The following is a 22,584-nucleotide window of genomic DNA, read 5'->3' on the forward strand; positions in this document are numbered from 1 at the left end:
CAAATCGCTTACGTATCGGATTCAGCCCGATACGTGTCGGGAATCGGCCGCTACGGCCGTGAAATTCAGTCTCGCCGGTATACCGGTGAGTATCCGACTCGGCCCTATCAATTTTCGGTACGAACCGGCCGGTACGGAACGTACCGGCCGATATTTAGAACCTTGGTTTATAGTAACCAATAGTTTTATCAAAGATGGGTAAATTATTTTCATCTTTTTTATTAGCATGTAAAATAGATTCTCTTTGATCTTCAGTTAAGTATTTTTCCCACCAAGATTTGAGCATGCCAGTAAAACCAAAAGTGATTAAAGAAGCAATTTCAGGTTGAGTGTAATCAGGGTAATTACTAAAATAACTATTTGCAACCATAGATAAATGATTTAATTTTTGAAGTATTTGATCTTCACTAAGACTATCAATATTCCACTCGTACAATTTTTTAGCAGATACATAAAATTGATTATTAAGATTAGTTTCTTCATATTGGAGATCATGAGGAGTATGTCTAGAATACCAGTTTTTAGTAAGAGATGTAGGATTAGGCTTAGGATAATGAATTTTATTTAGATTAGAGGATTGAAATTGTTGAGCTAATTGATTAATTTCATCATCAGTTGTATCAGTTTCAGATTGATGAGAAACAGTGTCGATACTAGGTTGTTGATTTAATACAGTAAGACCTTTTTTAGTAGAAGGAGAGGCTTTTTCAGAAGTAGTTAATTTGGTAAGTAATTTTTCTATGGCTTTAACAGTATTATCTTGGGTAACTAAACTATTTCATTTGGAACAATTACTAGGTAGATTAAGCAAAGGTTGATCTAAGGATTGTTTAGTAGATGTATTGTTAGCCGAATAATCATCTAAATTGGTTTCTATTTTATCTAATTGTTTACCAATTATTTTTAAACATTGATTAGTATAATTATTTTGTTCAATAACTTTTCTGATTTCAGGGTCAGTACTAGGCAGCTTAAAAGGAGCGGCTGGGACTTCAAATCCTTGGTGTTCAATAATTATATTAGCTAATGGAGGATGACTAGAAGTAACAGAAGTATTTAGAGAAGTTTTCCATTTATGTTTTGTGATTGTATTAACCTTTTTGTAATAGTTGTCTATATATATATATATATATATATATTAAATAAAAAACAATCAATTACGTAATAACATTATCAAAAATTAAATAATAATATAATTTTGTTTAAAATATATAAGAAAAATAATTTAGAATCAATTAAGTTTTAACATTTTTAAAATTATTTTTCTAAATTTAATTGTATATTCTAAATTCTTACAAATAAAAAATACATATTATAGTTTAATTAGCAAATTTTAAAAAAAATAAAATAAAATACATATCATAGTTTATTTGGTCCACTTATTTATTTACTTATTAAATTGGTAAATAGTTTTTGAATTAAAACTTTGAAATTCAAAACCTTTTTAATTAGTATAATTATAAATATATTTTTATATTTAAAATTAAAAATATTAAATTAAAACTTTGAATCCCAAAAAGGAAATAACGTTTTTGTTTATATATATTGGTTATGTAAAAAATTTAACTGTAAAAATGTAAAAATAAAATTCATGAACATAATTTTTTTGGTCATATACAACCGGATTTCTCATATACACAATCAAATTTCTTATTGTAAAGTTCATATATACACATAATCAGATTTCTCATTGTAAAACGGTAAAATTGTATTTTTAGTTCTTATCCCATCTGATGGGATATGATATAATAGGGGAGAGTGGGTATTATATATCCACCCATTTGGGGGATATACAATCCAGTTGTATGCTATATTCTCCTCCAAAAAAATTACAAACACAGGATATGTAGGGCCCCCACAGTATATAATCTCCCATCCAAATTCCTATATCTAAAAATCAAACAAGGCTTAATTTAATATAATCAAACTATAGGAGTGGACCAACCTAAGAAAATCATGTACACATTCATAGAACAGGGCCCAAAAGTATAACTTCACCTAGATTATTGTAAAAGCCAAGCAACAATACATTATTAGGTTGCAATTTGTTGTAAATTAAAAATTAAAAAATTAAAAGTATCATTCTCCTAGCTTATAAGAGGGGTTTTTTTTAATTATAAACATTTAATTTATAATGAGTTATACCAAATACAACTGTAGTTGTTACCATCAACTTTCTCTCTACCCACTCAAAGAAGTAGAGACTTCCCTTGTTTTGTAATGCAAGACAACAAATAACAAAAAGTGATAAAATGGTGAATGCATTATGAGGATAATTAGCCTTTCCAGTAATAATTGGTTTGGTTGCTTATTATTGAGGCCTCATAGACCATGCTTTTGTATAGCTTTCATGACTACTTCATGTTGGCCAGGGCTTCTCAAAGCATTTAATAAGCTTACTTTAGTAGTAGTTGGTTGATTATTGCTGTATTTGGACACTTGAAAGAGTGGTTGCACATTCAACTTAAAAAGGAGCTATATATTTTTCTTTTTTGTTTAGTTGGAAAGATGAGAATAAAATGAATAGATACTAGTAAAAAAAATGTTTAATTATTATAAAAAATAAATATGTATAAATAATTTATTTTTTTACATTTTTTAACTACAAACAAACCATTTGTTCACACAGATAAGATATAAGCAAATGCACAGAAATAATTCAATGAACAATTCACAATAATGGTTCACAACAACATTTTTTTTTTTTTTACTATAATATTTACTATTTTGTTGATAATTATGAAAGTGGTATACGAGTTTATTTATGGAAAAAAAAAAAAATTGTATTGGATAGAACAAGAGAACATAACCAATTACAACTTTGTTGTTCAATGTTCAACTCGGCCCAAGTTATTTAAGATCCAAAAGTAAATGCAATCCGATTTGATTGTTTCATAAGGTTTTTCGAGCCCATCTAATTTACCCAAAAATTGTTTTTATAAGACTTGTCAATTTTAAATGAGATTCAATAAAACCGATTAGGAGTTGAGTTTAAGTAAGTTGAATTTTTTATACAATTTTTTAGTACATATAAGTTTATGAACAGAGCTTAAGTTAAACTTGAAAAATTATCAAGTTTTAAAATGTATTTAAACTTACATTTATTTATATAAGGAACGGATTTCAAATAATTATTTAATCAAACAAATATGAATTACAAACTTGAGCAATTTGATTCGTTTGACTACCTACAAACAAGTCAACGATTCCACGAAAAGTAAAAAAGCACGAATTTTCAACGATTGTTTTGGATGATTTATAAATTAATTTTTTTGCTTATTATAAAAAGTTGTGAAAAAAAATAAAAAAATAATATGAACCAAATAAACCAATAACTTGACTTTTTTAAACATTGCCAAAAAAGACCCAAGACATAATATACGTCAATAAAAACCTCCCTCATAACGTATTGGGTAATAACTTCAACTAATAGGACCAACTGATAAGTTTTCCAAATCCAACTTTCTTTATGCGAAGCCCAGCCCAAACTTGGCCCAAGCCAGAGGCAGAGTTGTTTGGACTAGTGGATACCAAAACCCATGATGGATTGGTTTTTGCATATCCCTGACGCGGTACAACTCCGCAGAGCTTCGATCAACACCGTACCCAAACACTTGTACTTTCTCGCCTCTCTCTCTCTCTTTCTCTCTCTCTCTCAGAGCTGTCTGAATTGAATCAGATAAACCCTTCCAAAACCCTAGAACGATGTATGGTAGAGCCAGTAGTAATAAAAGAGAATGATGAAACGAGTGTGGAGGATCTCAGACGCAGCACAAGCAGAGCTGTTCCTCCACAGGAGCTCTGCAAAACCCAAAACCCTAACAAACCCTTTACCCATTCTATCCAAAATCTCCACCCAAAGATTCATTCGAGAACTCTACGCATCCCAAAACCCTAAACCCTCTTCCTTCTCATTCCCGAATATAATCGGCTTGTTCGCCAACAAGTGGAGTTGTGCCGACATTAGAGCCAGAGAAGATCTCTGCGTTAAGGTCTCGCTTTTGAGAGACGAATTGCTTCAGAGTGTCGATGATGCTGATGAGATTGTGAGGGTTTTGGAAGAAAAGGGGGTTTCTTTGTTCAAGATTTATTCGGATGGTTCTGCTTTTGTTGAGCTGTTGAATCAGTTGCGTTCTTGGCCTCCGTTAGTCCTAGAGGTGTTCTTCTTCACGTAGTAGTAATTTCCGTATTTTATTTTTTATTTATGATATTCAGATTTGCGATTGCGATCTACAATTGATTTGTTTGTGTTTCCCCTTTGTGGTATCTTGGAGAAGAGAATCCCCTAGAAATTGATTGAGTCCCTTGTGTTTTTCACCAATTAATTATAATTACTACTTTCTCTTTGTAGTGTCTTGTAATGCTCTCTGAACTTTGATGTTCTTATGAGTGCCCCAATGTTTGTTTGTTTTTGATTGACATTTGTTACAAACATGAACAATTTGCGCTTTACACAGTAGATTGAATTTCCAAATTAAACTGCTAAGAGCATCTCTAATCTTTCATCTGTTCTTTCATCAAATTTAAAAAGTGTTCAAAGTTCATCTCCAATCTTTTCATCAAATCAAGGGAGAGTCATTTTTTTCATCAAATTGAGAACTGATCAAATTCTTCATTAAATTTGAATTTGATGAAAATTTACAAAGATGATTTTTTTTTTTTTTTTTTTGTAATTTATCAAATTTGATGAAAAGGGAAACTTGGAATCAGAGTGAAATTTTTAAAAAGATTTCGATGAAAAGATTGGAATAGTTCATATCAAATCAAGTTTTTTTCCTCAAATTTGAAGTTAGATTTGATGAAAAAATTGGTGACCATCTCCAATTCTTACTTTTACTGAAGTTGAGTATGAATTTTGCGCAAAAAGCTTCATTTGATATGAAGCACTCCAATGATAAATTCAAATTCGAGTAAAAGTGCCAAATGTCTAGTTTTAGTGGAAGCTACGTGTTTGGACCAAAAGATATTAGTGGAAAGTTAGGGTAAAAGTGCACAACTGTCAAAGTTTGAGAAATTTTAGTAAAGAAAATAGGTCTCCTTTGATTTGTGTAAAACTCAATTTGGTATAAGTTTGAGTAAAGGAGTGGAGGGGATTTTACTCTAATCTATGTTTGAGTCTAATTTTTGAGTTAAGGGTTGGAGATGCCCAAAAATGTGTGCTTTAAGATATTAAATTGCCATTTGCTTGGGACTGTTATTTTTAAGTTAAACCAGTGAACCTAGTGATGAAGAATATAAGAAACTCGAGGAAGAGTAAATTCAAAGAAGCGACGATATTTGGAAATTGGAATGGTTTCAAAGAGAAATCGATAGGAACCATACATAATCATGCTTCTAATATTATTATAGTTCTATTTTATGATTATTTTTATGTTTTCTAGGATTTTTAGGTGAGGGATATTTTGGTAATTTTATATTTACTGACATGAGCTGTATGGGTTGCCCAAGGGTTGTCATGTGGGCCAAGTTATTTAATTAGGTTTTATTTATGTTTCTTATTTAGTCTTAAATTAGTTTTAGAAATCAAATATATTATAATAGTTTCTTTTTTTGGTTATAGTTGCTTTAGGAAGTCTCCTAATTCTATATAAAGTTATGTAATGCTTATAATTCAATAGAGTTGATATTTTATAGAAAGTTGAGAGTTTTGAAGCTTTTTTATGGGTTGTGTGATGCAATCAAAGGAATTCTAGGAGTGATTCGTAGATCTATCTTCTTCTCTTTTCTTTTTTCTTTTCTTTTTCCCCCCCTTAAATTTCAGCACCTTCACTGCCCTAGAACAGCCCTTACGGCACTTTCCGTATTTGTCCTGCATCAATTTTGGTATCAGAGCGAAAGATCCTATTGTTTTGTGGAAGTTCCGAAACACGTCTACGCATCCTAGAAGATCTCTTGGAAGGGGAATATTTTCTGAAAACCGAAGAAATCAAATTCTTTTTAAAATTGCGGAGCAGTTGAATAATTTTCAAGTTTGGCTTGATTCTTTGGAAAGACAAGCTGCCCAACAGAAGGTCATAAACAGTCAGATTATAAGGGGAAAAAATAATTTGATTAATGAATCAAAAACACCCAAAGGGGCACCAACTTTAAAGAAATTTGTTAACCCAAATTTTATGTGTTCCAAGATAGATTTTGTGGATGACAAGCAAACTTTTTCCATGGGGAAAGGTGACCAAATTTCGAAGAATGAAAAGCAGTTATTGATGATTCAAAAGAAATCCAACAATCCCCTACAAAAATTGTTGTTCAAGAGTCTCAAGAACAAGTTGCTGGTGCAGAACCAAATTTGTCTTTAGATGTTAATAAGTTACTAGCTGAATCTAATTTAGAGCCAAGAGAGTTGTTTCTGGAGTCTACAGGCTTGGGTATTGTCCAAATAGAAGATTTGGAGGCCACACAAGATGTAGGGATAGAAGAATTACAACAAGAAGTTGCTAATACTAACCTTAATAAGGCCTTACAAGTCGCCAATTTGCTGCCTAAATTCTCTCCAACAGAGCCAAATAAGAACATAATGCATGGAATGAATTTTGCTGCCTAAGATTTGGATCAATTCAAGAATGTTTCAATTCCTTCTATTGATTTTGTAATTTCCGACTTATTTAGTTTCATGAAGGACAAGATCAATTTCTCAAAATTTGTGTTCCTATCTCCAACAAAGAAAAGGCGGTGACAACTTAAAGATTTTAGCATGAAGTCGCGGATGCAATTTCAAAGCTTGTGGATGCTTATACTTCAACACTTCTCGAGTTTTTTCCAACCAAGGGAGAATGATGAAGAATATAAGAAGCTTGAAGAAGAGTAAATTCAAAGAAGTGGCGATATTTGAAAGTTGGAATGATTTCAAAGAGAAATCGATAGGAACCATACATAATCATGTTTCTAATATTATTACAGTTCTATTTTATGATTATTTTTATGTTTTTTAAGATTTTTAGGTGAGGGGTATTTTGTTAATTTTATATTTATTGACATGGGTTGTATGGGTCGCCCATGGTTCGTCGTGTGGGTCAAGTTATTTAATTAGATTTTAGGAAGTTTCCTAATTCTATATATAGCCATGTAATGCTTATTATTCAATAGAGTTGATATTTTATAAAAAGTTGAGAGCTTTGAAGCTTATTTATGGATTGTGTGATGTAATCAAACCCTTGGTGTGATGCCTAAGGAATTCTATGAGTGATTCCTATATCTATCTTCTTCTCTTTTCTTTTTTTTTTCTTTTCTTTTTTTTTAAATTTCAGCACCTTCACAGCCCCAGAATAGCCCTTACGGCGCTGTCCCTATTCGTCGTGCATAACCTAGTGATACAAATTTTGGGATGAACAATGTTCAACTCCTAGTCACACGTCACACGAAAGTTTTTGGTGAAAAGAGTTTCCTATGGAGTAGCTTATTTCTGTAATTTGGCAACCACGGTGATATTTTGAGACTACATTAGAAACTTGTCTGTTCATGTCCTAATGCAATGTAAAATATAAGCCCTGTTTTCAGTTTCCATGGGTTTTCGGACAGTTCCTCTGCAATTATTTCTGACCTAAGACAAGTTCAGATTGCTGGGAAAGAACAATTTTCAATTTCTGCTCTTGCGAAACTTAGTTTTGAAGAGCTTATTTATTTATTCAATGATTGTTTTCCCCTCAGGTTTTTAATTGGAGAAGGAGACAAACAGATTTTAGCATTCCAATGACAGCAGGGGAATATGCCAAGGGTATTACAGTTGCTGGTAGAATGAGGAATGTTGATCTTGCACTTGAATTTTTTACAGAGGCTTCTAACAAGAGATGCAAGGCAACCTCTACATACAATGCACTTATGGGTGCTTATATGTTCAACGGTTTTGCTGAGAAGTGTCAGTTGTTGTTTCGAGATTTAAAGAGGGATGCGAATTGTATTCCTTCAATTGTAACATATAATATACTTATTTCCACCTTTGGGCGGTTGATGTTGGTAGATCACATGGAGGCAACCTTTCGCGAGATAGAGGATTTAAATCTCTCTCCCAATTTGAGTACGTACAATAATTTGATTGCTGGATACATTACAGCTTGGATGTGGGATAGTATGGAGAAGACCTATAGAATTATGAAAGCAGGCAATGTAAAGCCTGATATTATCACCCACTCCCTAATTCTTCGAGGGTATGCACATTCTGGAAATTTGGAAAAGATGGAAGAGATATATGAATTGGTAAAAGATCATGTTAGTCAGAACGAAACTCCATTGATCAGATCTATGATATGTGCATATTGTAAAAGTTCTGACAAAAGTAGAGTTAAAAAGATTGAGGCTTTATTGAGGCTCATTCCCGAAAATGAGTATAGGCCTTGGTTGAATGTGCTATTGATTAGGGTATATGCACAAGAGGATTTACTAGAGGGGATGGAGAATTCAATCAATGAGGCATTTGAGCATAGTACCTCTGTAACAACTGTTGGTGTGATGCGTTGTATCATTGCAAGTTATTTCCGAAGCAATGCAGTGGACAAGCTTGCAAATTTTGTAAAGCGGGCAGAGTGTAGTGGGTGGAGAATCTGTAGGTCCCTGTACCACTGTAAGATGGTCATGTATGCATCACAAAAGCGCCTTGCAGAAATGGAGACAGTCCTTGATGAGATGGAGAATTTGAATTTGGTTCGCACAAAAAAGACATTTTGGATACTATATAAGGCATACTCTATATGTGGTCAAAAGTATAAACTTGAGCAGGTGATAGGATTGATGTGCAAGCACGGCTATGGAAATCCTTTGGATACACTTACTTCATAGTGCACCTTTTGATTGGATAGCACGTATGTGCTGAAACAGTCGAGCAGCATTCATCTAATATCTGTGAATGCAAATGTTTCACTACATCTGTAGGATGAAATACAGATTCATCTAGTTCATTGGTAAACTTCTTGCCTTTTGTTAACTACTCCAGTTATTGAAACTTCTTTTGTATCATGTCTTTATCTTTCACACTTGCTGTTGGTAGTTATACCTAGGAGACCATTTTGTTTATTATGTAGTCTGTAGTTTATAATGCTATTGTTTCAAGAAGTATTTAATAATGTGACACTTTAAATCTTTCTCCCTTCACATGTTGTTGGCTTGCAAAAGTAGAAGGCATCTTTTTGGTTTGATGACTTATGTAAATCCTCTGATTTCTATGTTTATGCACTGGCATAGTGGCATGTTTGCATTAGATATAAATATTATAGTATACACTTCTCTGCCTATTCATCATGTAACATCTTTAAATTCAATGACATTTGATTGTGTAGGGTACAAGTGTATAGACCTTCCATATCTAAATACTTTCCTAGAGGTGAAAAAGAAAATTTTCTTCTGCCATGATGGAACAGACGATCAAACTTCATTTTCAAGTTTCATTCCCATGTCCAAAAGCACAAATTGTTAATGACCTTTTTTTATCCCAATATTTGCGGTCAACAATATTGGAAATATAAATCAGTTTACTGATTTCAGCAGATCTAAAACATCATTTCCATCATACTATGAGGGATTAGTCTTTCCTTATTAACTCAACTTATTTACTGTCTCCTTCGGCTTTTAGTTCTCAGAATTGTGCTTGCTCAAAACTATCTAAGACTTAAATATTTACCCCAAAAAATAAAATTAAGACTTATATTATTATCTTGTAGCTTTACTTCTGACCTCTTACGTTCTTGATTTTTTTTTTTCCATGGATTAGTTCTCCCCCAACACAGACTCACAGAACAACCTGGCAATAGCCGTGAATTAACTAAAATTAATTGTCATTATTCTGTTAAAAATAGATAACCCGCGAACATATTTCAGCCATGGCTGGCCTTATTTCCCAAGATTTGCAAGAAGATGTGCTGCATCAGGCATTGGACCTTTCTTGAAACTATTGTGCATTTTACGAGTGTCTTTCGGCACTTGCGTGACAACTTGTGACTAGATTACAAGGTTTCAGGTCACAGATTCGGATTATTCTACTGTGAGCTTGGGGTGAATGCAATCTTAAATCTGCAAGGCTTGCTTTTGTAGGACAACTTGTGTGATATGTGGCCATAAATATAACAAGTCAATTGAAAGAAAGGTTTGGAACCCACCACTTGCTAGGTCTCATGGGCAGCTTAGGTGCCAAAATCATCCAGATAAAATGATGTTAGCCGCTCAAATCTCAGTACGCCTTGGATGTTGTGAAATCTTTTGTAATTGTCCCAACAAGAGTATGCGAATAAGAAGTTAAAGTTATTAATCCAGCTGATTTGTTTATTTTATTTTATTTTATATTGACCTTCTAAGTGGGACTTATTGCTGTTGGGACTCCATTCTCAGTTTGTTTTTGTCATTTAAATTGGTGAGCCGGATTCCAATTTGACTTTGCTGAAGAGTTTTCTTGGGCCTATCCATCATTGCACCTTGCCTTCTTTGGCTATCTTATATAGGTATGTAGCTCTAATCCTGGTTTTGATCATGATAGGTTTTTGAACCATTTTGTGGTTCATATGAACTTGTCTTTTCTACCTCAGATTGTTGTCTTTTGTGCTCGTATTTAACCATGTTGTTGTTGGACGTACCTCCCAAACCATCGTCCATCTTCATCCATGGTCTCTGGTTGATTTTGTTATGGTCGTCTTTCATTCAAGTTCTGCAACTTCCATCCATAATTGTAGTTTCACATGTAATGGTCCTTTAGTCTTTCCTTTTGGTACCAAGTCTTTTGTATGTAAGATAATTTATGAGGAACCCTATCATTAAAAGGTCCACCAATTTGGTTGTGACTATGGTGGAGGTTAGTAACTCTAGGGTTGAAACTTGGGCAAGTTGAACCCAAGCAACCCGGAATTTTTCTGTGCTTGGTAACATTTTTCAGTCTTTGGGTCACATTTAGATATATGTCTATATTACACACACTTCTTTGCTATATGGAGCCATAACAGCATTCTCTTCTTTGAAGCTTCTCACAAATTGTCTCTTTTAGCTTGGTAGCTAAGTCCTCCAATGGCAGATCACAAACCAAAAATGGATATTTCCATCGCCCAGAATGTTTAGCAGTAGCATATTTGTTGCTTGCTTTGTTGAGGTATCAAATATCGGATCGTTTGTATTGATTATCTTGTATTATTATACATAATATATAAAACCCTACAACATATATGTATATATAGATTAACAAACTCTGTCAGGCAAATAAATCACTCTTGTTCAGGCCGTTGGCCTTTGCACCAAGGTTGTTAAAATCGAGATCCTAAGTAGGATCGGTGAGAGGGTCTGGTGGATCAGATTGAGGATCGTAAGATCCTACTTTCTATTAAAAAAAAAGATAAAACTTAAAATTAAAATGATTCATATTAAAAATAAGGTGAAAAATCATAAAATCTATGATCCTACCTACGATCCCATACGATGCTACACGATCCCATGCGATCCTACACGATCCTACTTGCAATCCTGTTATAACATCGATCCTACAATGATTTGGATCGTTTTAGCAATGTAGGATCGTAAGATCGTACGATCCTACGATCCGGATCGCGATTTTAACAACCATGCTTTGCACATGGACTCTAAATGAACTGCTGTGGTCTGGCTATGGAACTCCTCCATGTAGGTGGTCTCGCCATGGCATTCATAGAAATCTGAAGGGCTTTCAACGAAATATTCTTCCCACGATGTAATCTGGATGTGTATAACATCAACAAGGATAGAAAGAACTACTTCTTGGACAATGCAAATGCATCGGCTAGAGTTGGTGTATAAGGTGAGAAACCTTTGTTTTCCTCTTCTTTTTTTCTTTTTTTCTTTTTTTTTTTTGCATTTTTTTTGGCTGGATTGTCGCTATTTGGGAAGGTTGGGCAACCTGAGTGTAATCTGAGCTTGATTTGCTGAGCTCAGGCTGGGCTTTTGCTGGATAGTTCAAGCTGGGTCTAGACAGCCCTCCCATCTTAACCAAACTCGCTCGAGTTGTATCCCTAAGTAACTCAAAACTTAAGCATAATATATGACACCATTTGGCCATCAAAAAGTAAAATGGAACATGGAGATAACCAAACCAAGCTAATAATTTAAATAAGCATTATGGTTATCATTCTCTAGGTTGTCCCTGAGATTTGAACTCTAGTTTATGATAGAATCAGAAATGATTAGCGGATTCTTATGATAGACTTCAATTGATTGGTGTATTTCAACAAAAGACTAGCTTCTCTTGTCATATCTAACTTGGGTCTTGTCTTGACCAATATGTCATCCATGTTGACATTTAAATGGACGTTGTGTTGGAATATTGAGGTCATTGCTTTTTAGTAGGTTGCTTTTTCATTCCTCGATATGAATGGCATAACCATATGATAAGAAAGTAGATGTATGTTATTTATGTGTTTCAAATGTATTTGCTGGAAAGCTTGGTTTTCAAAAATAGATCTGCTTGATAGAACAGAGTTGATATGTTCTAATCATGAAGTGAGAAATGATTTGATTGAACAGGTTTTTTATGAGAAATTGAGCCTAGTACCTTTGCTAGAACCAATTTGAATCATTTGAAAGATAGTATATTATGTTATATTGTTAACATTCAACTTGGTTTAAGTAGATAGAAGATCTTGTGTTCAAATCTCACCACTTACCCAATTATTTCAGTACTTGCACGTGTTTAGTTCACTTATGGTAGATAGTCTTGCTATACATGAGGAGGCTTGTTGAGAATACAAGTGATTAATTTATATCTCACTCTAACAAGTTTTTAAATGAGTTGGTTGTTAACTGTTTAACAAGGTGTGCAAACTTCTTGTAATAATTGAAGATATTCTAAATAGAAACTATATATTGTAATTGAGAAAGGGCTTCAAGAGCATACAACTTTGTTTGGTAAAACTTATTTATAATTTATTTAGCCTAAAATTTGAAAGCCTACAAGTTTATACATTGTTTCTACAATGTTTGTAAAGATCTCCAAGTGGTTACCCTCAAATTTTCTTGAATTTTTCATCCCAATCTATGTTATAGGGACTCTGATACTGATGTCAAGTGTGGGTATGCGTGTAAGTGTCCAAGTCATCTAATTCTCATGTCCAAAGACATGATGACATGACAAAATATTCTTTCTTGATGTACTTATATTTTTTAGGGTAAAATGATGTTGACAAGGCTTCATAAAGTTTTTCATGCATAATATATGGATTTCATAAAATATTCGAATTGCAAAAAATTTTGCGAGGTGAATATTTTACACATGTTGGATACATATATCATACCTTTATCCAAGAATTGAGTGTCTGACATGGGTACTTCATACATTTAGAAGAATCTATATAACATAGATCTCCCAATTTTTTAAATGAGTTTTGTGGAGAACTCCTTCACTTGAAAAACGAAGTTTATTGGCAACTATATGACACACTGTTCTAGTAAACAAGTAAGAGATTGTTGGATGGCATTCACAGGGTAATTTTCAATACCTAAATACATCTAGTTTATACCCCTTGCTGCAATCAAGTATGGTTGCACATGCTATGAGATATTAATGCATTTATAATTTTTTGTCAATAGTTAACATGTTTGAATGTTGCCATTAACCATTCAAATTGTTATACACATCTTTGAAATAAATTTAGGTTTGTGTATTGATCCACAAGGATCACCATATGATTTGGAGCCATTAGGAGGAATTGACTTTGTTGATACGCTTCGTTTTGTATAAACGGACATAGCTTTTCATGCAATGTCAAATTGATGCGATTTTTGTGCCAACAGAAAGTTCTTTAGGAGGACTACAACATCAAGGAGCTTGGTTTAACCTAATGGCATAACTATTGTTTTTGGGCTCATTGTTAAAGTCGATTTGGGTCTATTAACATAAAAGTCTTATGGGCCAAATCCTAACCGTAGGAATAATATCAACTTTGAACACTTAATTCCGCTAAACTAGAAAGTTCTAGGATTCAGTCCAAGAAGATTTTTATGTTGCATTTTGTATGTAGAATTGGCCCATAGTATGTGGGCCCAAATTGCAAAGTTGGTTTTATTGTAAATAGTAATGGCAGCAGACAAACGAGGCAGGATTGGGTTGGTGGTGTCTCGTTCCCACTCAATTCCTTAACAAGGCTAAGAAAATCGATGTGGTGGCAGGGTAGGGCAATGTCATGGTATTTTGCCACCCTTAGAAGGGGTGGTACAAATGAGGGATAGATGATGTAGCATATAAGAGACAACAATTGATAAGTGCTGATAATTAAAATAATAAATATGAGTAACCCCAAGGGGTTGACCTTTTGGCAAGGCCTTGGGTCTTGGGGGTGTGCTCTCTCCAAGGGTCAAAGATCGAAACATCTTAGGTGTTAACAGTTCCTTGGAGCCATCGGACTGGAGAAAAATTAACCGTAGTGTACTTGCAGTAAACTCCTTATCGAGGGCTTGTGCACTTCTGAGGATTAGTCAGGTTGTTTTGAACCGAACACCCCATTGCCAATCAAAAAAAAAAAAAATAATAATAATAATAAATATGACAGATAGAGAATTGAAACATGAGAGTGAGGTTAATATTTTGTAATGTATTTAAAAAATTAAATTATACATAAAATGGAGGTGGGGATGGATAGAATGGGGTAGGAGATTTGAATCCCGTCACCTTCCTATTTTCTTATCGAGGTGAGGAAAACCTTACAGGCTGCGGTTCTTGGGGTTGGGCAGGGGTTGGAGCTAATCGTCATTTCTAATGTTAAGTACATTATTTGACTAGTATTAATCGTTCTAATCAAGTTGGGAGTTGAATTACCCTTCTCTTCAATAAAAATGTGCTCCTTGAATTTATTTTTATTTATTAAGAGAATAATATAAGAGTCATGAGTAAGTGATTTTACCTCTATATTTTATGTTAACATTTTTTTCTTCTGCTTTAGTGACGTGTGTTATTATTACTCTTTATATTATTAGAATCCGATTCTAGTGATTGAAGATAGAGTAATCGATTTATTTCAATTCGAATCAATAATGATGCATGGCCGTTGAAATTGGTTGAGTTTGATTGAGAAAGAAGAAAAATTATTTAGTTGGGTATGCTAGATTAAAATGGGACACCAAAAGAATTGACTATTAAGAAAAATGGGGTGGTAAACTATCAATTACGGTCTTAAGGGTAGGAATTTAACCCCTATACCAATTGGGGACGCTTAGTTAGTGTGATCTTTTGGAAATTCACTTTGCATCGACATCTGTCTATATTGCTTTCTCAAGGCCTTCTCTTTTTGGCATTTGTCAATGTGGGAAGCTCTTGAAAATAATAATAATTCAAGCATGTTTATTTCTCCAAAACTGTGTTCCATGGACTCGACACTTTGGGGTGAAGTACCCGTGTCGACACGACACAACACAGGTGCGGGTGTGGGATCTGTGTCAGATTTGCCTCTTCTCTCTCAGACACGGCTCTTTACAGACAACAAAACAAATGAAAAAGGAGAGAGCAAGAGAGAACTTGGTCCCTTTCGAAACGACAAAGACATCAGTCACCGACTCGCTGCTTCGACAGCTCCGACTTTTGCTCGTTGCTCAATGCTCAATGCTCGATCTCCTTCTCTGTCTTCACTCTCGTTTCTCGATCTCTCTTCTTCTCCTCTCGTCTCTCGATCTCGATCTCGATCTCCCTCTTCCTTTCCTGTCTCTTCTTCTGTTGTCTGTCTGGCTTCTCTCTCCTTCTCTGTCTCTCTCTACTCTTTATATTGTATAATATATAATAAATATTATATACATTTATATTAGTATATAATATAAATTACATTAATATAATAATATATAATATTATTCATATCATATAATATTATTCATCCATTATTCATATTACATTTACATTAACATATAGTATAAATTACATTAATATAATAATATATAATATCACTCATTCAAAAAAAATTATATAATATAATATATCATAGATAATATAATTTTTATATCTAAAATAAAAATAACTTATTTTATTATATATAATATAATTTATTTTATATCTAAAATAATTTTTATTTGTTATTTATATAATATAACTTATCTTCATAGAATAAATATAGTTTTTTTCATATAATAAATATATATATTTTTTAAAAAAAATTATTTAACGTATTCCTATACCCGTATCCAAATTTGGATACATATTCGCATATCCTCAATTTTTAATTTTGAAGTGTCCGACCCCTAGATACACACCCGCACCCGCACCCGCACCCGCACCCGAGTCCGTGTAACATAGCTCCAAAATGAACTCTTCATAATGAAAATTTAAAACAATTCAATTGGGGAGGGTCGGAAAAGGAAAAACAAATTAAATCAAAGCTTCATAAAATTAAAAAAAACTAGCAAAATAACACAAGCAAACAACACATTAAAGTTGTAAGTTTATTCCTTTCCACCTTTGCAAAACTCATATAGGATGTCATCTTTCTCAATGATACAAGTTTTGTGGATTATGCAGCTCAATCATTGTGCCCTTCAATAGACACAAATATCCTTTTGAGTATCATGAATTTTAGATTTGTGATTTACGAAGCATCTTAATTGAATTTCAATGTTTGATGCATTAGGAGTGTTGCCTTTTTCCTTATTTTTTTGGCTCAGACATGTTGAGGGTCATAACCAACCCTGCTTGATTCATGTAGTTGATCCCCACTTGATTGAGATTCAAGGCTTAGTTTGGTTTGGACAGTCAGACCTCAGAACGAATTTTTGGAAAAATTTTGTGGGGTCATAGTGTGAAATTAAAACTCGGGACAAAATAAAACAAAAGAAAAGCATAGAAGTTTTTATTAAACAAACCCTAGCCAAGAGAGGGAGAGGAGAAGAGGAGGAGGAGGTCGGTGTGTTGAAGTTTCTTCAAAGGTTGTTGATCGCTGGTCAGGTATGGCCCCAATCTTTGTTTCTCTGTCTTTCCTTCTGCTCTCTTCTTCATGGAAGGCCCACTGTAATCTTGATGTTCTTTCCAAACAGAAAAGAGGGAAACGTTGTTCGTGGAAGCTTTGTAGTTTGTTCACTTCACAGGTTAGTCCCGGTCTGTCTTTGTGATTATATGATGTCAAATGGTGGAATTATGGACTTTTGAATGATGACTAAGTGAAAAATGTCGAGGGTGTTTAGTTCTTGAAATTTTTTCAGTGGCTTTGTTGTTTTGATATCTCTGCATATTATTGTGTCTGTGGGTGTTGTTTAAAAGTTTGGTTTTTGACTGTAGATGTATTGTGTAGTTGGCAAATTTATGATTTTGATTATATGATGTCAAATGGTGGACTTCAGAATTTTGAATGATGATTATATGAAAAATGGCATGGATGCTTAGCTCTTGATTTTTATTTAGTAGCTCTGTTGTTTTGATATATCATATATTCATTATACAACTGTCATTTGTGTATTTTCATCTCTAATTTGATTGAAATAATGCGGTTTCCTACTTTCTATATGAATTTACAATAAATACTTGTATTTGTATATATTTTGTTCATTGTGTCCCTGATTTTGTTTCATTGTCATGTCGTGTCATGTTTTTGTCGCGTGTCCATATCTGTGCTATATGGGGATTTTGGTGAAAGGCCTACCATTTCCTTCTGAATGTTTTTTTTTTTTTTGGCCTTTTTCTTTTGCCCATCTTTCATTCTTCTTCTTCATTGTTTCTCTGTATTGACCTTAGAATGTTGCCACAGTAGGCATGAACCATGGGAAATTCAGTTATGTACTGTGCATGCCTACCATATCATATCTTGAGAAGTGCACATTTTTCTGGCTTTTGATGGATAATCAAACTAGTGCAAGTTGATCAGTAATTCATAGGATGATTAATCAATGATGAAAACCTGAATAATTGCTTCTTTAGTACAAACAATCACTTAAAGTTTGTATTGAGCATACCTATATGATAGTAGATATGATAGGTTCTCCATTAAATGCCTCAACACTGAAGCTCTGATCGATAATATGTTAGTTATAATTTATGTAGATACTGGTAATTTATTATGTATTTAGTACGAGTGATTGATTGACTGCATTATTTTATTGCAGAAATGGCTGTAGTTTTCTGATGAACCATGGCTACCAAAATCCGTTGCAGTCATGAAGTTGGTGTGTTTGTTTTGCACGAAATCCCAGCCCATTGTAGAATACGAGGACACAGAATTGATGTTCAAAGTTTTGGGACTGACAGAAACAGGGAATGCAACATTTGCAAGATCATTTCAGCCATCAATCAAATACAATGTCTATTTTGGCACGGTTGAAGCACAAGGATTGAATTATCCGCTGGAAGTAAAGTATTGCATATTGAATTGTCTAGAATCAGTTCTTGCCATTGCTGGAACTCTATTCTAGATGTTGTAGAATGTTTCAGTTGGGAATTCTTTCTTTGTTACTAATTTAAATCCATTTTTTATTTTATTTTATTTTTTGGGAGCTGCTAATCCCAACAAAGAATATGTTGAATCCAATAAATGGTAGCAGGAACTTTATTTCAACGACATTGTGGAAATCAGTTACTTAATTGCTAACATGTTCTGGTTTTTCTTTTCTTTTCTCGCTAAAATCTCATATACTGTGTTTAATTCTTGAATTTGTGAATGATCTCTTTCATTGTTCAGACCTTGGGGCCCCAGTAGATCCAACCAGTCAAATACACTAAAGTTTTAATGCTCATTTGTTTTGTAAATAAATAAAAAAAATTCTTTTAATTATCAAAGAACAGATGTGTGTTGATTTGTAATTGTTGACTCGGTAAATTCAATGGCTTGAATCTATTGATATATATATATATATATATATATATATGTTGTTTTCAGATACAGTGATTTATTTTTATTTTTATTTTTATTTTTATTTAGGTGAAAGTCGGTTGGTTGTTTTTTATGTGCCTTGTTTTTAGTGTGTACCTAACATAAGAGCATCTAAGTGAGATCCACCAAACTAATGATAATTGGAAAGAGTTATGTTAAAGATTTTAAATAAATTACTAAATTTTTTTATCAAATCTTTGGGATCCACTCATATTTGATTTGTGTGGATCCTACACACTCATACGAGAGATTTGGTAAAAAATTTGATAATTTATTCAGGGTCCATAGCATTTTTCAATTTGAAATCTGCTATTTAATTTTTCCCTCCTCTTATTTTGATTTAAACCTTGGCCAAAACAAATAAAATTTAAGATTCCTTAAATGCAAAAAAATGTTATATAAACAGAAAATCTTTATAAATTTTTTATATAAATGATGATGTGATTGAATTTGGATATTTCATTTTGAAATACAAGTACTTGTCAAGATTGCTTTTATTAAAATGGGTAATATACATTACTCCTAGTTTGAAATAGACAAACAAGACTGAAAAGTATTTTTTGAGTTTTTTATTTTTATTTTTAAGACTAGGTCAAGTTAGCAAAAGTTAGAGACGAAACCAGATTTTTAAAAGTCAGAAGTTCAATAAAAAAAATTCACCATGCATACAAGCAAATATATGTCTAATATAATATATATAACCACCAGTAAAGCATTCTCTAACTGCATGAAAGAGTTTTTTTGGTACAACTTATTTTGACAATTAGAAAAAAAAATAAAAAAATAAAAAAGGTCAATTTATTGACTTATTCGAATTATATCACTTTTTTAATTTTCTTTACAATTTTTAAAAAAGATTAAAAAAAATTTTAAAAAAAATTGACTTTTTATATACTTTCAGTTTTGTATGAAAATGAATGACTTATAAAAATCTGATTTGATCATATAACTATTGATATCCGATCAAAATAATTTTTTATAAATATATAGTACTCGACGAGTTCTACACATTACACGGTTCGGATTATCGAAACGGGACTCATAGTAAACTTTCACAGACCCAACAATACTTCCAGTCAGATCACGAATTAGAGAGACCAAATGAGAAATTATTTTTAAAGTGTAGTAATAAACAGTACTCCTTCGCTTAAGCCCCATTGTTTATCCTAATTCGTCGGTGAAAAAACAACAACAACAACAACAACAACAACCAAAAAAAAAAAAAAAAAAAAAATAATAATAAATAAAATAAGAGGAAAGCCAATGAAAATGTGAAACTTATGTTGTTCCCCTTTTCTGCTTTTCAAAAACATTTTGTCAGAACTGCTCCTGAGTTCCCATTTCCTCAATTATATGAGAATTTGGGGGGACCCATTTCTTGAGTCCTACATCTTTGAGGAAATGAAATCCCGTAAATAAAACATCCAAATCATGAATTGGCCATTAATATTATACCAAATTCAATAAATGTGTGCTTTGGGAATTTTAAAAAACGGATACCATTAAAAATGAGTGGTGCTGTTAATACCACATAAATTATTTTGGACTCTTATTTTTTTGGTTTCTACTTATAAATTTTAAAATTTTTTAAAATTTTTCTCCCCTCAAATAATATCAAAATTATCCTTATGAAAATATTTCATCCAGTAAATGCACACCTCCTACACCCCTACACCTCAAAAAAAGCTCTTCTTCCAAAAAATCCTAACAAAACCCACCAAGAAGAAGAAGAGCCAATGTGATTACTGTCTCTGCCGTCTCATCCATCATTGTCATAGTTGGTATACTCTCTCTCTATATATATACATAATTTCTTAATTTTTTCGTAATAATTTCTTCTCTTGCAGGAAAAAAAATTATAATAAATGGTTTTGTTGGTAGATATTAAAAAATTGTGAGTTCAACAGAGAATTACGCAACAATATTATCAAAGTTACGCGATGAAGGAATAACTTTTGAACCTAATAATGGATTGGGGTTACTTCCGATAACTTCTGCAAGTGTTTAAAATTTTGACCATTCAATGTATTAAGAAATTTTCATGTTCGGACCTACATTGTCCTCCCGAACAAATAAGTAATGTTCGGGCCTATAATCCTGAATTTAAAAAAATAAAAACTTCTGCAAGCGTTAACAATTTTGACTGTTCAATATGTTAAAAAATTTCCATGTTTGAACCTACATTCCCAAACAAATAATAAATGTGTGGTTATTGATTCCTGAACAAATAAACAATGTTCGGGCCTGTATTCCTGAATTTCGATCATATGTTCGGGAATTCAGTTTTGAAAAAATGACGAACATATTTTATTATTTTTGCCATTTTTTTAAAGAAACTTACCCTTACAAGGCCAATCTCCTCTGAGCTAAGAATAACATCAAAGTTATGAACCTCCTCTAAGCTTTTATTATTGTACTCCTCTCGTCTTATGGAGTTGTGGTTACCAGAAAAACTTCCACTCATTGTCATTGCCAAAGAAGTATAGGTAGTCAAATGATTGTCACTGTTATCACGTGGAATATTGTCGCTAAAGGATTTTCAAAGTTTTGAAGGTGAGATTTTGGGAAGATTGATGGGTGCTGATGAAGGTGGGTGCTCTTATAAACCTTAATTCATGATGTAGTGAGTGTGTATGTTTAATCAAAAATGCTAGAGGTCCCAAAAATTCTACCAAAAGTTTTACCAAATGTCTCACATGGGTGTGGGACCCACATGGGACCCACATTGTGTGGGTCCCACACCCATGTGAGACATTTGGTAAAAATTTTGGTAGAATATTTGGGGTCTCTAGCATTACTCATGTTTAATTATAAGATGGAGTGTCCTAAAATTAATGATGTCCTTTTTAGTAATTTTATTTGAGGTTATTATTGTAATAAAAAAAATTAAAAATTGAAAGATTCAAAATAATTTCTAAGGTGCTAATAGCAGTACTCTTAAAATTACAATCACCAATTTGACACAAGAGGCAAATTCAAGAACTACATGAGTAATTTGTTCTTTTATAAATTTAATTCGAGTCAACTAATATCAGTATAATAGTATACAAACAAATACAATTTATATTACATTTCTAATTCAATATCATTATACTATACTATAATAATCTCATTCCTTAATTCCATTATATTAATAGGTTTTGTTTGGAATGTGGATTGACTTTTTGACTTTTTAATTTTTTGACTATTTTAATCTGGGACTAAAAAATCTCATTTTGGATGAGTTTTTTAGTCTTTTTTTACTTTTATGAGAAAAAATTAAATGATTATAGTCTGAATGTGACATTTTATGTTATTGATTTTTTAATTTATTTTATCTTTTTGTGACTATTTTAACCAAAAAAAAAAAAAAAAACAATCCAACTAATATGCCAAATGAGTGCATAATTTCAATCAACTTAATTCGACAATTAAACATGAACTAGATTCTCATATCTGATAATTTTAACATTTTCTAATGACAGAATGTTGGGGGGGAAAAAAAAATGAAAATAGAGAACCCTTCCTGCCAAAGTGTAGGCATAAGGACGGACAACGAGGCTGTTTGGAATAATTTATCTGAATTATTTATAATTTTTTATTTTATTTTGTTTTGATAGTCTATACGAGATTGTTTGATGTAATTTTTACTTATAACTTATTGGGTATTGGGCATAAATAGTTTAAATAAGTTAAAGAAAAAAATAGAAGTATTTATTCCTAAATCTCTCATGTCCTACTTTATATTCCACTTAATCAAAATTATTTTTTTATATTTCAATAAGTCTTATGGATGATATAGCTACCAAAATATCCCCAATAATAAATAGGGTGAAGT

The 22,584-nt window shown here is 32.5% G+C and overlaps 1 protein-coding gene across 4 annotated transcripts; it reads left to right on the forward strand.

The window, feature by feature from the left end:
• Positions 1-3,558: 3,558 nt before the first annotated feature.
• LOC114262612 (pentatricopeptide repeat-containing protein At2g30780) lies at positions 3,559-18,506 on the forward strand. Of its 4 annotated transcripts, XR_014347047.1 has the most exons (5): positions 3,559-4,157; positions 7,645-8,891; positions 16,614-16,852; positions 16,942-16,992; positions 18,004-18,506. XR_014347047.1 is itself a non-coding variant. In XM_082899606.1 (2 exons), exons 1-2 carry the CDS (start codon positions 3,738-3,740, stop codon positions 8,767-8,769), a joined length of 1,545 nt encoding a protein of 514 aa, XP_082755732.1. In that variant the 5' UTR covers positions 3,559-3,737; the 3' UTR covers positions 8,770-9,081. The 4 variants fall into 4 exon arrangements, 1 of the variants encoding a protein (XP_082755732.1); XR_014347049.1 differs by lacking the exon at positions 16,614-16,852; XR_014347048.1 differs by lacking the exons at positions 16,614-16,852; positions 16,942-16,992.
• The last annotated feature ends 4,078 nt before the right edge of the window (positions 18,507-22,584 follow it).

This window comes from Camellia sinensis, chromosome 12, assembly GCF_055761805.1.
Source record: "Camellia sinensis isolate YWXY chromosome 12, ASM5576180v1, whole genome shotgun sequence".
In the NCBI taxonomy this organism is placed as follows: Eukaryota; Viridiplantae; Streptophyta; class Magnoliopsida; order Ericales; family Theaceae; genus Camellia; species Camellia sinensis.

Excerpts from the sequence above, each read along its gene's own strand:
- LOC114262612 (XM_082899606.1), top strand. The coding sequence starts at position 3,738 with ATGATGAAACGAGTGTGGAGGATCTCAGACGCAGCACAAGCAGAGCTG. Across the intron at positions 4,158-7,644 it reads GGCCTCCGTTAGTCCTAGAG|GTTTTTAATTGGAGAAGGAG; the intron begins GTGTTCTTCTTC and ends TTTTCCCCTCAG.